Raw genomic sequence first — 18,222 nt, 5'->3', positions numbered from 1 at the left:
ATCCCCTCAGGGTCCCCCCTGGAAATACTGCCACACTCTCCCCTTGTGTCCCCCTGTAAATACTGACACACTCCCCCCCTTGGTTGTCCCCCTGTAAATACTATCACACTCACCCCGGGGACCGACCTGTAAATACTGACACACTCCCCCCGGGACCCCCTGTAAATATTGACACACTCCCCCCTGGGGACCCCCTGTAAATACTGACACACCCTCCCGGGGACCCTCCAGTAAATACTGACACACGCCGCCCCGGGGGGACCCCCCTGTAAATACTGACACACTCCCCCCTCGTGTCCCCCTGTAAAATACTGACACTCTCCCCCCAGGGACCCCCCCTGTAAATACTGACGCACTCCCCCCAGGGACCCCCCTGGAAATACTGACACACTCCCCCCTGGTGTCCCCCTGTGAATACTATCCACACTCACCCTGGGGACCCACCTGTAAATACTGACACACTCCCTCTGGGACCCCCACGAAATACTGACACACTCCCCCCGCGGTTCCCCCTGGAAATATTGACACACTCCTCCCCGGGGTCCACCCTGTAAATATTGACACACTCCTCCGGGGTCCCCCCTGGAAATATTGACACACTCCCTCCGGGGTCCCACCGTTAAATATTGAGACACTCCCCCCGGGGACCCCCCTGTAAATACTGACACACTCCCCCGTGGACCCTCCTGTAAATACTGACACACTCCCCCCTGGGGATCCCCTGTGAATACTGACACACACCCCCCTGGAGGACCCCCTGTAAATATTGACACACTCCCCCCGGGGGTCCCACCTTTAAATATTGAGACACTCCCCCCGGGGACCCCCCTGTAAACACTGGCACACTCCCCGCGGGGACCCCCCTGTAAATATTGACACACTCCGCCCCGGGACCCCCCCTGTAAATACTGACACACTCCCCCTAGGGACCCCCCCCCCCCCCGTAAATACTGACACATCCCCCCTGGGGCCCCCCTGTAAATACTGACACACTCCTCCCCCCCCTCACCCCAGGGACACCACTGTAAATACTGACACACTCCCCCAAGATACCCCACTGTAAATCCTGACGCACTCACCCCAGGGACACCACTGTAAAATACTGACACACTCCCCCTAGGTAACCCCCCTGTAAATCCTGACACACAACCCCCCCCCACCACCACAGGGACCCCCCTGTAAATACTGACACACCTCCCCCACGGATCCCCTTTAAGAACTGTCACACTCCCTAGGTGGACCCCCCCGTAAACACTGACACACTCCCCCCTGGGACACCTGTAAATAATGACACACTCCCCGGGGACCCCCCTATAAATACTGACACACTCCCCTCCGGGGTCCTCCCTGTAAATACTGACACACTCCCCCCTGGGGTACCCCCTGAAAATATTGACACACTCCCCCCGGGGTCCCCCCCTGTAAATATTGACACACTCACCCCGTGGTCCCCCCTGGAAATATTGACACACTCCCCCCGGGGGTCCCCCCTGGAAATATTGACACACTCCCCCCTGGGGTCCCCCCTGTAAATATTGACACACTCCCACCGGTGTCCCACCGTTAAATATTGAGACACTCCCCCCGGGGACCCCCCTGTAAATACTGACACACTCCCCTGGGGACCCCCTGTAAATACTGACACACTCCTCCAGGGAACCCCCCTATAAATACTGACACACTCCCCCCGGGGACCCCCCTGTAAATACTGACACACTCCCCCCGGGGACCCCCCCCTGTAAATACTGACACACTCCCCCCCGGGGACCCCCCTGTAAATACTGACACACTCCCCCCGGGAACCCTCCTGTAAGTATTGACACACTCTCCCCGGGGACCCTCCTGTAAATACTGACACACTCCCCCCGGGGACCTCCTGTAAATACTGACACACTCCCCCCGGGGGCCCCTTGTAATCACTGACACACTCCCCCCAGGGACCCCCCCTGTGAATACTGTCACACTCCCCCCGGGAACCCTCCTGTAAGTATTGACACACTCCCCCCTGGGACCCTCCTGTAAATAATGACACACTCCCCCCTGGGGGACCCCCCTGTAAATACTGACACACTCCCTCCGGGACACCCTGGAAATACTGACACAATCCCCTCAGGGTCCCCCCTGGAAATACTGCCACACTCTCCCCTTGTGTCCCCCTGTAAATACTGACACACTCCCCCCTTGGTGTCCCCCTGTAAATACTATCACACTCACCCCGGGGACCGACCTGTAAATACTGACACACTCCCCCAGGGACCCCCCTGGACATACTGACACACTCCCCCCTTGGTGTCCCCCTGTGAATACTATCACACTCACCCCGGGGACCGACCTGTAAATAGTGACACACTCCCCCCAGGGAGCCCCCTGTAAATACTGACACACTCCCTCTGGGACCCCCTGGAAATACTGACACACTCCCCCCCCGGGGACCCACCTGTAAATACTGACACAGTCCCCCCGGGGACCCTCCTTTAAATACTGACACACTCCCTCCGGGACTCCCTGGAAATACTGACACACTCCCCCCCTTGTGTCCCCCTGTAAATACTGACACAGTCCCCCGGGGACCGCCATTAAATACTGACACACTCTCCCCCTGGGCCCCCCTGTAAATACTGACACCCACCCCCGGGGTCCCTCCTGTAAATACTGACACACTCCCCCTGGGGGACCCCCCTGTGAATACTGTCACGCTCCCCCCGGGGACCCTCCTGTAAATACTGACACACTCGCCCCTGGGGGACCCCCTGTAAATACTGACACACGCGCCGCCCCGGGGGGACCCCTCTGTAAATACTGACACACTCCCCCCCAGGGGCACCCTTGTAAATACTGACACACTCCCCCCTGGGGGACCCCCTGCAAATACTGATACACACCCCCAAGGTACCCCACTGTAAATCCTGACACACTGTCCATCCCCCACCCCAGGGACCCCCCCTGTAAATACTGACACACTCCCCCCGGGTACCCCCTGTAAATACTGACACACTCCCCACGGGGACCCCCCTGTAAATACTGACATACACGCCCCAGGGGACCCCCCTGTAAATACTGACACACTCCCCCCTGGGACCCTCCTGTAAATACTGACACCCCCCCCCCCCGGGACCCCCCTGTAAATACTGACACTCACCCCCCCGGGACCCCCCTGTAAATATTGACACACTCCCCCTGGGACCCCCCTGTAAATACCGACATACTCCCCCTGGGACCCCCCTGTAAATACCGACACACTCCCCCCCAGTAAATACTGACCACACTCCCCTTGGGGACCCCCTCTAAATACCGACATACTCCCCCTGGGACCCCCCTGTAAATACCGACATACTCCCCCTGGGACACCCCTGTAAATACCGACACACTTCCCCCCCAGTAAATACTGACACACTCCCCCCGGGGTCACCCTGTAAATACTGACACACACCTCCCTGGTGTCCTACTGGAACTACTGACACACTCCCCCCAGGGACCCCCCTGTAAATAATGACACACTCCCCTCCCCGGACCCTCCTGTTAATACTGACACACTCCCCCCAGGGACCCCCTGTAATACTGACACATCCCTCTGGGACCCCCCTGTAAATAATGACACACTCCCCTCCCGGACCCTCCTGTTAATACTGACACACTCCCCCCAGGGACCCCCCTGTAAATAATGACACACTCCCCTCCCGGACCCTCCTGTTAATACTGACACACTCCCCCCAGGGACCCCCCTGTAAATAATGACACACTCCCCTCCCGGACCCTCCTGTTAATACTGACACACTCCCCCCCGTGGACCCCCCCTGAAAATACTGACACACTCCCCCCCCCCCCCCCCCCCCCCCCCGGGACCCCCCTGTAAATACTGACACACTCTCCCCGGGAACCCTCCTGTAAGTATTGACACACACTCTCCCGGGGACCCTCCTGTAAATACTGACACACTCCCCCTGGGGGCCCCTTGTAATCACTGACACACTCCCCCCAGGGAACCCCCTGTGAATACTGTCACACTCCCCCCCGGGGACCCTCCTGTAAATACTGACACACTCCCCCCCTGGGGACCCCCTGTAAATACTGACACACTCCCCCCAGGGACACCCTTGTAAATACTGACACACTCCCCCCTCGTGTCCCCCTGCAAATACTGACACACACCTCCCCCATCCCAGGGACCCCCTGTAAATACTGACACACTGCCCCCCCCCCACCCCAGGGACCCCCCTGTAAATACTGACACACTCCCCCCAGGGACCCTCCTTGTAAATACTGACACACTCCCCCCCGAGGACCCCCTGTAAACACTGACACACTACCCCCAGGGACCCCCCTGTGAATACTGTCACACTCCCCCCAGGGACCCCCCTGTGAATACTGTCACGCTCCCCCCGGGGACCCTCCTGTAAGTATTGACACACTCCCCCCTGGGACCCTCCTGTAAATACTGACACACTCCCCCCTGGGGGGACCCCCTGTAAATACTGACACACTCCCCCCCAGGGGCACCCTTGTAAATACTGACACACTCCCCCCTCGTGTCCCCCTGCAAATACTGACACACTCCCCCCGGGGACCCCCTGTAAATACTGACACACTCCCCCCTCGTGTCCCCCTGTAAATACTGGCACACTCCCCGCGGGGGACCCCCTGTAAATACTGACACACTCCCCACGGGGACCCCCTGTAAATACTGACATACCACGCCCCCAGGGACCCCCCCCGTAAATACTGACACACTCCCCCCCTGGGACCCTCCTGTAAATACTGACACCACTCCCCCCTGGGACCCTCCTGTAAATACTGACACACTCCCCCCCCAGGGTCCCCCTGTAAATACTGACACACTCCCCCTGGGACCCCCCCTGTAAATACCGACATACTCCCCCTGGGACCCCCCCTGTAAATACCGACACACTCCCCCCCCAGTAAATACTGACACACTCCCCTTGGGGACCCCCCTGTAAATACCGACATACTCCCCCTGGGACCCCCTGTAAATACCGACATACCTCCCCCTGGGACCCCCCTGTAAATACCGACACACTCCCCCCCAGTAAATACTGACACACTCCCCCCGGGGACCCCCCTGTAAATACTGACACACACCTCCCCTGGTGTCCTACTGGAACTACTGACACACTCCCCCCAGGGACCCCCCTGTAAATAATGACACACTTCCCCCCCCGGACCCTCCTGTTAATACTGACACACTCCCCCCCGTGGACCCCCCTGAAAATACTGACACACACTCCCCCCCCCCCCGGGACCCTCCTGTACATACTGACACACTCCCCCCCGGGACCCCCCTGAAAATACTGACACACTCCCCCCCCCCCACCCGGGGACTCTCCTGTACATACTGACACACTCCCCCCGGGACCCCTCTGTAAATACTGATACACTCCCCCCTGGGACCCCCCCTGTAAATACTGACACACTCCCCCTGGGACTCCCTCTGTAAATACCGATACACTCCCCCCTGGGACCCCCCTGTAAATACTGACACACTCCCCCCAGGACCCCTCTGTAAATACTGACACACCCCCCCCCGGGACCCCTCTGTAAATACTGACACACTCTCCGAGGGACCCCCTGTTAATACCGTAAAATCCATCTCCCAGGGACCCCCCCTGTAAATGCTAACATACTCCCCTCAGGGCTCTATGTAAATACTGACACATTAATGTCCCGGGGATCCCCATAAATACTGACACACTCCCCCCAGTAAATACTGACACATCCCAGGAACTTTTGATGGAGCTTTATTCCCTAGCTAACCCTGTGCTGTCCCTGTCCTGGGAATATCCGATGGGGAAGCTATGATGGATGATGAGCACATAAGATGGACCGCTCGGTCAGTGTTTTGTGAAACCTGGTTACTTTCAGCCAGAAACAACAGCGATGCTGAAGTATCTGTCACTTTGAACATAACACAATGTCACAGATTGTCTCACAGGAGAATTGTAAAACCCAGTGTGACACCGAGCTCCCTGAGGGGATATTTGGTCAGCTGATTAACACCCTGAGCAGAGTGAACAGTCTGAAGGAGTGTGTTTAAGGAGGAGGGGTGCAGGGGTTTTACAGAGACAGTTGCTGAGCACAATCCCTGAGATAACTCAAGGACCAACAGGATGAATCGCTTCTTTCAGAGGGTAGTGTGTCTGTGGAATTCTCCCCTGAGAGGCCTGTTGAGGCTGGCTCATTGATTATATTCAACACTAAATCAGACTCTTAACTAGGAAGGGATCAGCAGTCATGAGGCAAAGGCAGGAAAGATGAGCCATGATATTAATGAATGGTGGAGAGGAACCGATGGGCTGAATGGCCTACCTCTGCTGCTACGTCTTATGATGCAGTCATAGAGTCATAGAGTCATAGAGATGTACAGCATGGAAACAGACCCTTCGGTCCAACCCGTCCATGCCAACCAGATATCCCAACCCAATCTGGTCCCACCTGCCAGCACCCGGCCCATATCCCTCCAAACCCTTCCTATTCATATACCCATCCAGATGCATTTTAAATGTTGCAATTGTACCAGCCTCCACCACCTCCTCTGGCAGCTCATTCCATACATGTACCACCCTCTGTGTGAAAAAGTTGCCCCTGAGGTCTCTTTTATATCTTTCCCCTCTCACCCTAAACCGATGCCCTCTAGTTCTGGACTCCCCGACCCCAGGGAAAAGACTTTGTCTATTTATCCTATCCATGCCCCTCATAATTTTGTAAACCTCTATAAGGTCACCCCTCAGCCTCTGACACTCCAGGGAAAACAGCCCCAGCCTGTTCAGCCTCTCCCTGTAGCTCAAATCCTCCAACCCTGGCAACATCCTTGTAAACCTTTTCTGAACCCTTTCAAGTTTCACAACATCCTTATGATAGCAGGGAGACCAGAATTGCACGTAATATTTCCAAAAGTGGCCTAACCAATGTCGTGTACAGCTGCATCATGACCTTCCAACTCCTGTGCTCAATACTTTGACCAATAAAGGAAAGCATACCAAACGCCACCTTCACTATCCTATCTACCTGTGACTCCACAGCTATGAACCTGCACTCCAAAGTCTCCTTGTTCAGCAACACACCCCAGGACCTTACCATTAAGTGTATAAATCCTGCTAAGATTTGCTTTCCCAAAATGCAGCTCCTCACATTTATCTGAATTAAACTCCATCTGCCACTTCTCAGCCTATTGGCCCATCTGGTCCAGTCACCATTGTGGAGTGATTAAAATTGGGCCTGGTGAAATGGCCAGATGTGGATGAGTGCAGAGATATCCAGAGAGGCTGCCAGAGCTGAGAGGGACTGGGAGGGGTGGTGTTGGTGTTCCGATGTGAAGATAAGAATGGCCCTGTTGCCTGAATGAGAGCGAGCGTGGGTAAGCGAGCGGGGGGTGGGGGGGGCGCTGAATGGGGCGAAACACCACTCAGCTACAAAATGGCGACTCACCGGAGAGAGCACGTCTCCATCGTAGCGACGGACTGGAGTTGGCTTCCGCCGGTACACGGGCTCCTGGTATTTCTTGTGGTGTTTTCTCCTCTTCCTCTTGTTGTCCTTCTGTCGTATTCTCATCAGCTGAACCCGCCGCTGCCTCCTGCTGATAAACACTGGGAGTGACACACACAAGGATCAGTCAAACTCACCTTCCTTGTCACGGGCTTAGGCATTTTGCTAAGGCCTGAACTCCCACACCCCTGAAATATCTCCCTTCCTTCTTCCCTCTCCATGTCCATGCAGGAAGGATAACATAGAACAGAATATCCTTTATTGTCATGTGTACTGCAGCACAGTGAAACGTTTTTAACAATGTCGCCTCTAATGGCACCACCTTCAGTACAAGTACCTGCATCCAAAACTTAGATACAAAAGAGGAAAAAAAAGGAAAAGTACGATCATTATGTACAGTGTCTAAAAAATAAGTTAGAAATAGGATAGCTATAACAGAGTTAAAGGATTGGTATTACAGTCTGGTATAGAATTTCAGATGGATATTACATTGCAGCAGCTCAGTAAGCACCTGATCTGACTGCGTAACCAACAATGGATATAGTTGGAAGTTTCTGGAACGTTCCATGTTTTTATCGATTGGCATCCAATAGGATTTTTTTCCTTCATTCTTTCAGTGAAGATGAGCATCATGAACAAGGCTGGCATTTGATACCCATCCCGGGTGAATTAAGAGTCAGACATGAGCACTCGGCCCCTCAAGCCTGCTTTCCCATTCAGTAAGCTCGGGGCTGATCATAGAATTGGACAGTTAGGCCATTCGACCCATTATGTCTGTACCGGCTCCTGAAAGAGGTACCCAGCTAGTCCCGCTCTCCAGCCCTATCTCTATAACCCTCTAACCTCATCCCTTGCAAATACATATCCATCTCCCTTTTGAAACATCCTGTGGGATCTGCCTCCCCCACTCTCCCAGGCAGGGCATTCCAAATCCTAATCACTCCCTGAGTAAAAAGGTTTCATCTTTCAGCTTTCCCACTCCAGAACTGGTCGGAAGGGTCACGTTAATAATGCTTTCTCTCCGCCGATGTTGCCAGACCTGCTGACTTTTTCCAGAAATTTCTGGTCATCCTCAACTGCACTTTCCTACATTCTCTCCATGACCCTTGATCCCCTTCCTGGTTAAAAATCTATCTGAGTTCGAATATACTTCCTGACCCAGCCTCGACAGCCCTCTGCAGTAAAGAATTCCACAGATTCACTCCCATCCGAGAGAAGAAATTCCTCCTTGTCTCTCTCTTAAATGGGTGACCTCTCATTCTGAGATGACTCCCTCTGGTCCTAGACCCCCTCACGAGGAGAAACAACATCTCCATATCTACCCTACGAATTCCCTAAGAATCTTATATGTTTCAATAAGGTCTCCTTACATTCATCTGAGCTCCAGTGAATACAAGGCCTACCTACTCAGCATCTCATCAGACAGTCCCTCCACCCCTGGGATCAGCTGACTGAATCCTTTCTGGACAGTCCCCATTGTCAATCTATATTCCTCAGATATGGTGCCCAAAACCTGTTCACATTGTTCCAGCTGTGATCTGACCAGATGCCTTTTATATTTTTTTGTACTATTTTTACACTCCATTTCCTTTGAAATAAAGGCCAACATTTCATTTGTCTTCTCTATTACTGGCCTTTTGTGATTCGTGGACGAGAACTCTATGACTCTATGTGCTGTAGTTTACTGCAGTCTTTGAGCTCCTCTATCGAGGCATTCTTTTTGAAACCAACACAGAAGTTGCTGGAAAAGCTCAGCAGGTCTGGCAGGCTGTATGAAGAGAGAAATCAGAGTTAACGTTTCGGGTCCAGTGACCCTTCCTCCATTTTCCTTGCTACAGGCATCACCCGGTTTTTGAAAGTTTGCTTTACGCAATTTCGCTTTTACCAAAGACCTACCAAGTACCTGTTTTGGCTAACTGATAGAAACCCGAAAAGGATTTTTGCTTTTATGAGAAAAGGCTAAATCTTTCCCATATAAATTAATGCTTCTTCACTTTACGCCATTTCGGTTTACAAAAGCTTTCATGGGAACGCTCTAGTTTCGGGGAAACCTGTTTCACATCCCAATTTCCGCATGGTGAGGCTTCACCAGCCTCTGTAGGCCCGTTACCCCCGGTTACAGGGCCTACCTTCTGTATGAGAGTAGCCTTCTGCCGTGACTTTAAACTGCACCAGGACGCCGAGAGAGGTCAGCACCGGCCAGACACCCAAGATGACCCAGCTGTACCAGCAGACGGGCTGCACTGGAGCGACCTTCACTCTCTCGTAGATGTACTGCACGAGCAGGAAGAGCTCAATGAAGTAATCCACCGTCACGGTGATGACGGCGCTCCCGAAGACGGCCGTGGACAGCACGGTGAAGAAGCGCTGCCACTGCAGGGTTAGCACCGCAAAGAACATTCCGGCACCCAGCAGCAGGCCGATGGGGACCCAGACGGTGTGGGGGTGGTAGAACTGCTCCAGCACCACCAGTGTCGCCACGGCGACCAGCAGACCCAGCAGCAAGCCCACCATGAAGAGGCCGACGCTCCGCACCAGCATGGTGACCAGGCCACAGAGGATGCCAATGCCCAGGCCGATGCCCACGCTGACCTCCATACTCAGCTGCGTGTCCAGTACCCTCTCCTTGTAGCACAGCATGAAGATGACGATGGAGCCGAACATTAGGCCGGTGAGGAACATGATGGCTTTGAAACAGCGGTAACCTGAAACGCAAGGAGTGAGAAAACAACCATCAGGAAAACCTGTCCATTGTAAGAAAGGTGTAAAGATCCCAACTACTAAACAAGTCCTACTGAAAAAGGATAAGAAATACATAAGATCGAGGAGTAGGAGTAGGCGACTCAGCCCCTCTGGCCTGCTCTGCCATTCAATAAGATCATGGCTGATCTTAGGATATCTGGGTGGCATGGACAAGCTGGACCGAAGGGTCTGTTTCCGTGCTGTATATCTCTATGACTCTATGTCAGCATTAATGCCACCTTAGTGCCCATTCCCCAAATTACTAATTAAAAATGTGTCTATGTCCCCCTTAAATTTACTTGATATCCCAGCAGCCACCACACACTGGGGGAGTGAATTCCACAGAAACTCAACCCTTTGAGAGAAGTCGTTCCTCCTCATCTCTGTTTCAGATCTACTAACCTCGAACCTAAAGCTAGTTCCTCTCATTCTAGATTGTTCCACAAGGGCGAACATCCTCTCTATGTCTGCTTTGTCAATCCCCTTTAGCATCTTATGGACCCCAATTCAATCTCCTCTCATTGTCTTCTAAACTCCAGACAGTATCTACTGAAACCGCTCAATCTCCTCACGTCTGGAATCAATCTCATGAACCTCACTGAAATCTGGGTTGAGAGATATTTTTCATTATTGAATGTGGTCCTCATTTACTGAAACACAGGATTCTCTTTAACAAACAAAAAAAAACCCAGGCCTTCATTGCATAAAAGGAAAGTAATAAAAAACACAGAAAAGTTAAAATTTCTACTTCAGGCCATTCTGTAATAACGCCCATTTCATTCATGTGAAATGGCTATAATGTGATTGATAAATTGGGGACATTGTTTGGATAATGCAAATTTTCTACTGAACAGGTAAAGTGATCTTCTATTGGTGATTTCTACCATGTGATTTTCTATATCGTAAAGTTGCAGAGGAACACAACTGATCGCATTATAGCAGAGCGACCTGTATTCTGCATCACAACATTTCAAATCCAGAGAAATTATCTTTTTATTTCAAATCCCCAGCTTTGAATTAATTGCTCCTCCTAGGTCTGTTCTGTGAACTGTCAAGTCTTTTTAAATAAAATCCTCATGAAACTGAAAGCTCAAACTTTCTCAGTCTTTTAATGATCTGCTGATTTCAAACTAAACACTCCTGGTTTGGACTTGTCACATGCTAAACCTTTACTCGAAAAGTAACAGTCTGATGGATGTAACTTTGCTCGCTGAGCTGGAAGGTTTATTTTTCCGACATTTCATCACCCTACTAGGTAATATCACCAGTGAACCTCCAGCGAAGCACTGGTTGTATGGCCCGCTTTATATTTATGTGTTTAGGTTTCCTTGGGTTGGTGATATCATTTCCTGTGGTGATGTCATTTCCTGTTCTTTTCTCAGGGGGTGGTAAATGGGATCCAAGTCAATGTGTTTATTGATAGAGTTCCAGTTGGAATGCCATGGTTCTAGGAATTCTCACGCGTGTCTCTGTTTGGCTTGATCTCGATGGTTGTGTTGTCTCAGTCGAAGTGGTGTCCTTCCTCATCTATATGTGAGGATATTAGTGACAGTGGGTAATGTAGAGTTAACTGCGCTTTCAAGTTCATTAGCTGCTGTTTTAGTGCATTGGTGGGTTTGTGGGTTACCATGTTGCCAAAGGGTCTGAGTAGTCTAACAATCATTTCCAAAATGTCTTTGATGTAGGGGAGAGTGGCTAGGGTTTCTGGACGGGTTTTGTCTGCTTGTTTGGGTTTGTTGCTGAGAAATTGGCAGACTAATGTCATTTACAAAATACTGTGCAAGGACTGTAACAAACACTACATTGGACAAACAGGTAGAAACTAGTCAACAGGATACATGAACACCAACTAGCCACAAAACGACATGGCCCTCTCTCACTAGTATTTTTATCTTTTCCTTGATTTTTTCTGCCACACTGCCAGACTACTTGTTTTTTTCCTGAAAAAACTAGACAAACTCACACAAAATAACAACACAGACAACCCCGAAGCATGGATAAAAAACTTATCTGACCCACCCTTAACAGACACTGAAAAAGATGTCTTAATAAGAGGATTAAATTACAACTTCCGGGATGCAGACAAGAAAGATTTCTTAGCAGCATCAGAAACAACACTGAAAGACAATAAACTCACAGAAGAAACCCAACAAATTATCAGACAGACAGTTGCACCAACATTAAGCAGAAAAAGGAAGGACACACACTCAATACAGAAGAAAGGAAAGCACGGGGAGGACTCAAAAAAAAGATAAAAATCCATATCATAAGAACATTGTTATCCTACCTACAGACAAAGGACGCTTGACAGTCATTTTAAACTGAACAGACTATGTTGAGAAAGTGAACGCACTGCTTGCAGATACCGACACTTACCAACAGGTGGCAGTAGACTCAACCCTACAACTAGAAAATCGAATCACTGCCCTACTCAAAACACTTAAGAAACCTGGAGAATTAGACAAGACAGACTTCCAAAAAATGAAACCAGATGGATCCAACACACCATGCTTCTAGGATTACCCAAAATTCACAAACCAGGATCACCCCTCAGACCCATAGTCTCGCTACCTGGAACGCTAACATATAGATTAGCCAAGGAGCTACACCAAAGACTAAAACACTTAGTAGAAGACTCACACCACTCCATTCACTCCACCCAAGAATTCCTGACGTCATCAAGGACACCAAGATAGAAGAGGATGAAATATTGGTCTCCTTTGATGTAAAAGCCCTGTTCACATCCATCAATATCAACCTGGCCAAGGAAACACTGACTACACTAATAGAAGGCCCAAAGACACATACACCAAACACCACCAACTTCACCTGCAAGGACAGTATCATCAAGCTAGTGGTCCTATGCCTTATCACCCACTTCACCTTCAACAACAAAACCTACAGACAAACCAACGGGACACCCATGGGATTTCCGATATCAGGGTTCTTAGCAGAGACAGTAATGCAGAGACTTGAGCAAACAGCTCTGCCAACCATCCAACCCAAACTCTGGGTCCGCTATGTGGTTGACACCTTTGTCATCACAAAACAGAACAAATTAGAGGAAACCTTCAAGACCATCAATAATACCCTTATTGGCATAAACTTCACTAAAGGGGAGGAAAACAACAACAAACTGCCATTCCTAGGTGTCACAGTAGAGCGAACAGCCAATGGGGAACTTCAAACCAGCGTCTACAGGAAAACAATACATACAGACCAAATACTGAACTACAGAAGCAATCATCCCAACACCCACAAACGAAGCTGCATCAGAACATTATTTCAATGAGCCAACACACACTGCAGTGCAGAGGAACTACGCAGAGCAGAGGAAAATCACCTATACTGTGTATTCAAAAACAATGGGTACCCAATGAACACAGTCTGCCAATTTCTCAGCAACAAACGCAAAAAAGCAGACAAACCGCATCCAGAAACCCTAGCCACTCTCCCCTACATCAAAGACATCTCAGAAATGACTGCCAGGCTACTCAGATATCCTTGGCATCACGGTAGCCCTCAAACCCACCAACACAATAAAACAGCAGCTGATGAACTTGAAAGACCCTGTACAGACAACAAGCAAAACTAATGCCATTTACAAAATACCTTGCAAGGACTGTAACAAACACTACATTGGACAAACAGGCAGAAAACTAGCCACCAGGATACATGAACATCAACTAGCCACAAAACGGCATGACCCTCTCTCACTAGTATCCTTACATACGGATGAGGAAGGACACCACTTCGACTGGGACAACACATCCATCCTAGGACAAGCCAAACAGAGACCCGCACGAGAATTCCTAGAAGCATGGCATTCCAGCTGGAACTCTATCAACAAATACATCGAGTGAGACCACATCTACCATCCCTGAGAAAAAGAACAGGAAATGACATCTTTACAGGAAATGAGATCAGCAACCCAAGGAAACCTAAACACATAAATAAAAAGTGGGCCATACCACCAGTGCTTCACTGGAAGCTCACTGATGATGTTACCTAATATGGTGACGAAACATCTGAAAATGAACGTTTCAGCTCAGTGAGCAAACCTACATCTAGAACCTCAACCTGAACTCCAACTCTTCTCAAAACTCACTCGTGACTGTCGTATATTCCTTTCCTATTTGCTTCTAACCCCAGTCAGATCTCCAAAACTGCCCTCAAAGCTTAAAAAGGTTTGCTGAACTAAAATCAATTCTCGATTCCTCTGAATCAAATGCAAGGTAATGCCTTTTAATGTTTACTCCCACTGTCTTAAACTCCACTGTATCAACAATCTTCCATTTGCCATCCAGGGAAGGTTTGCGTTCTCTATCAACTCTATTAGGTCACTGTTCCACAAGGACTCCCTGACCTTGTTTGTAACCTTCCATCATAATGGCAGTGTGTTGACCATGTTCTCTACGGTGTTACTGATGTTGGCACCAGGCTCATCTCAGAGTCAAAGACTGTGGGGTTTGTGCCCCATTGTCACTGGCAAGACCAGCATTTATCGCTCATCCCGATTGGCCCTGGGACTGAGCGTCTTGCTCAGCCATTTCAAAGGGCAGTTAAGACTGACTGTGGGTCTGGAGTCACATGTCGGCCAGACCAGTGAAAGATGGCAGATTTCCTTCCGTGAAAGACATTGGTGAACTAAATGGCTTTACATGACAATTGACATTGGTTACATGGTATTCATTAGACCACCTTTCTACAATTCTAGATTGCTAATAAATTCATATTTCCACCACCTGCAGTGGTGGGATTTGAACCGAAATCCCCCTGACATTAATCTGGATTACTTATCCAGGGGCAATATCACTTGGCCAGCACCTTCCCAGTGTGCAGCGGGCAGTAGTACATGGGTGTGCGACACTCTCAGAGGTGCTGCTGTTCAGGTCAGACCTGCCCTCTCAGGTGGGTATAAAGGATCCCATGGTCATTAAATAAAGAACATCAGCATTTATGCTTCAGTTTTACAGGCAGTATTGTGTACAGTTTAGCTCCTCTTATTAAAGGAAAGACGTACTTGCCCTCAGAGGAGTTCACAAAGCTTCACCAGAGTGGGGCAACATGGTTAGCACTGCTGCCTCACAGAACCAGGGACCCAGGTACAGTTCCAGTCTCGGGCGACTGTCTGTGTGGGGTTTGCACGTGCTCCCAGTGTCTGTATGGGTTTCCTCCGGGTGCTCCGGTTTCCTCCCACAGTCCAAAGATGTGCAGGTCAGGGTGGATTGGCCATGGGAAATTGCCTACGATGTGCAGGCTAGGTGGATTAGACATTAGAAATACAGGGACAGGATAGGGATTTGGGTGGGATGCTGTTCAGAGGCTGAATGGCCTGTCCCCACACGTAGGGATTCTATGATTAAATTCTTGGATGGTGGGATTGTTTTATCAGGAGAAATTGAGGGAAGTGACTCTGTATTTCTGAGATTTTTGAAGGCTAAGGGGTGATCGCATTGGAACTTGAGAAGTTGTTTCAAGCTGAGATAAGGTGAATCTAGATGGGGTATTACCTTCCCGCCCCCCCCTCCCCACCCAAGCTGGTGAGTCTCGAACCTCAGGGTAATAGCAGGCCATTTGGGGACTGAGATGAGGAGGAAATTCTTCACCTTATGATGATGTGATGGTGTAGTGGTAGTGTCACAGGACTAGGTTCTGGATTAGTGGTGCTGGAAGAGCACAGAATTTCAGGCAGCATCCGAGGAGCAGTAAAATCGACGTTTCAGGCAAAAACTCTTCGTCAGGAATACAGGCAGAGAGCCTGAAAGGTGGAGAGATAAGCTAGAGGAGGGTGGGGGTGGGGAGAAAGTAACATAGAGTAGATTCAGGGCAGAGGAAATGACCTGGGAGTTGCAGTGGGAGAGGAAACTCCCTGAGATTCTTGGACAGAGAGGAGGAAAACTTCTTCAAGGCAGGCATCCTTGCAAGAGGATTCGCAGTAGGGTTAAAATCAACTAGGTAAAAGTTTCCAGCATCTGCAGTTATTGTTTTTTCCCAGTGCCACAGGACTAGTCATCCAGCATCCCAGTCTACTGTTCAGAGAATAAAAGGTTTGAATCTCATCATGACAGAATCTTGGAAATGAAAAATCTGTAATAAAAAGTTCCTTTAATAGTGACCAGGGAACCACTATCCATTGAGGTAAAAATCCATCTGGTTCACTAATGTCCTTTAGGGAAGGAAATTTGCCATCCTTACCCGGTCTGTGGGTATGTTCACCAATCTGGGAAGTTGATTTGCAGACATTTCGTTCCCTGTCTACATGAGATCTTCAGTGCTTTGGAGCCTCTTGTGAAGCCAATCTGGCCTACATGTGACTTAAGACCCACAGCAATGTGGTTGACATAGAACATAGAACATAGACCATAGAACAATATAGCAGAGTACAGGCCCTTCGGCCCTCGATGTTGCGCCGACCTGTGAAACCAATCTGAAACCCATCTAACCTACACTGTTCCATTCTCGCCCATATGTTTACACTATAATCATTTAAATGTCCTTAACTCTTTAACTGCCCTCTGGGCAATTAGGGATGGACAATAGCCACATCTTATGAACATACTTAAGACAAAAGAGATGAGATTCTTTGGAATTCTTTAACCCTGTGGAATATCAAACATTCAGCATGACTACACCCTGAATGTGTATTCCATCGGCTGTGGAAAGCCTTTAGCATGTCCTGAGATCACAGACGGTGCTATAGCAATGCACATTTTCTTTCTTTCTGAATGAGGGAATTCGACATCATACCTTGCCCCCTTTTCTAATATTTATTTCCTCAATGAGGACTTTTTTGAAACATGGCTTGGGCCTTTTACCAAAGCCCATCGTCTTTCTCAACATGCCTTCAGGTCCAGCAGTGTGAGCATAGTGACCGTGAAGTAGACCTGACATGATAGGCCAACGTGGTGACCAGGCCACAGAGGATACCGAGATCAAGATGGTGGATCAAGATGGCGGCTCATTGCCACTGTCTCAAGCTCAGTTATGGTTGGGCACCAAAGGTTGACTTTGCCTGTGATGCCCCCCTTCCCATGTCCCGCCAACCCATTCAATGGTCAATCCGTCCATTCTAAGGATGGCTAGCAATTGTGACGATACTGTTCCGTAAATGGGTTTATGCTGGCCTTGAATTTTTTTTTTCAGGAAAGTCTTAAAAGCAGTGATTCCAAAATGTATGGGTTGAACTAATTGAGAACGCTTTCAAGTTAAAAAAACACTTGTACAATGAAAGGGGAGTGGCCAGTCCTCCCAGCTCAGCTTTTCTCTGGTGCGGTTTTGGTTTGGTTTTCACAGTCTGGCTGCTCACTGGAAGCGGGCAGTCAGTTGTGAGGCTGCTGGCCCAAGAAACAGACAGATGGAAGAAGGTGTTCCACACTGAATGTCTCTGCCATTTTTCTCTCTCTCCTGTAAGACCCTGTGTTTGATTTGACCTTTTTTGCCAAGGGGGTGTTTATGGGGGATTGTTGCAGGAATTTGGAACAGCATCATTATGTTGGGATAGTCTGTTGGGCTTTTGGATAGGTTAAGTTATTCTGTATTCTCTTCTCTTTTCTTTGTGTTTCATTTGGTAATCTTGCAAATAAATTCTGTTTTGTTTAAAACTAAGTGGATTGACCATCCTCCTGGAATATCCATTCTATTCCTGATTAAAACAATTAGCAAAGGTAGGGTCTGGGCGACTTTCTTGAAATGTTTTGAGGGGCTCTGGACAGGTCCATAAGCGATTGGTCCTGTGGTTCCAACTTCAGTCTACTGTTGTTGGACTCGAAGGCAGTGAGTGGTAGGTGTTAGTGCCTTTTGGAGTCATAGAGTCATAGAGATGTACAGCATGGAAACAAGCTCTTTGGTCCAACCCGTCCATGCCGACCAGATATCCCAACCCAATCTAGTCCCACCTGCCAGCACTCGGCCCATATCTCTCCAAACCCTTCCTATTCTCTACCCATCCAAATACCTCTTAAATGTTGCAATTATACCAGC

The 18,222-nt window shown here is 49.5% G+C and overlaps 1 protein-coding gene and 1 long non-coding RNA gene across 5 annotated transcripts in view; one reads left to right on the top strand and one right to left on the bottom strand.

Moving 5' to 3' along the window:
• tmem198ab (transmembrane protein 198ab) overlaps window positions 1-18,222 on the bottom strand; it is a 149,251-nt gene that overhangs the window by 16,102 nt on the left and 114,927 nt on the right. For all 4 annotated transcript variants that reach the window (XM_087989366.1, XM_087989363.1, XM_087989365.1 and 1 more), the window contains 2 exons: window positions 9,627-10,202; window positions 7,441-7,598 (listed from right to left, as the gene is read on the bottom strand). In XM_087989366.1, the coding sequence (XP_087845492.1) occupies window positions 7,441-7,598; window positions 9,627-10,202 (734 nt within the window). The remainder of the gene's footprint in view (window positions 1-7,440; window positions 7,599-9,626; window positions 10,203-18,222) is intronic.
• The window catches only part of LOC148149680 (uncharacterized), a 137,217-nt gene that overhangs the window by 49,684 nt on the left and 69,311 nt on the right, over window positions 1-18,222 (top strand). The window lies entirely within an intron of this gene.

Source organism: Chiloscyllium plagiosum, unplaced genomic scaffold (assembly GCF_037043375.1).
Source record: "Chiloscyllium plagiosum isolate Xiang-an unplaced genomic scaffold, Cpla_swu_hap1 HiC_scaffold_7, whole genome shotgun sequence".
Taxonomy (NCBI): domain Eukaryota; kingdom Metazoa; phylum Chordata; class Chondrichthyes; order Orectolobiformes; family Hemiscylliidae; genus Chiloscyllium; species Chiloscyllium plagiosum.
Note: the sequence above shows the minus strand (reverse complement) of the source record. Positions and strands in the feature narration are given on the sequence as shown.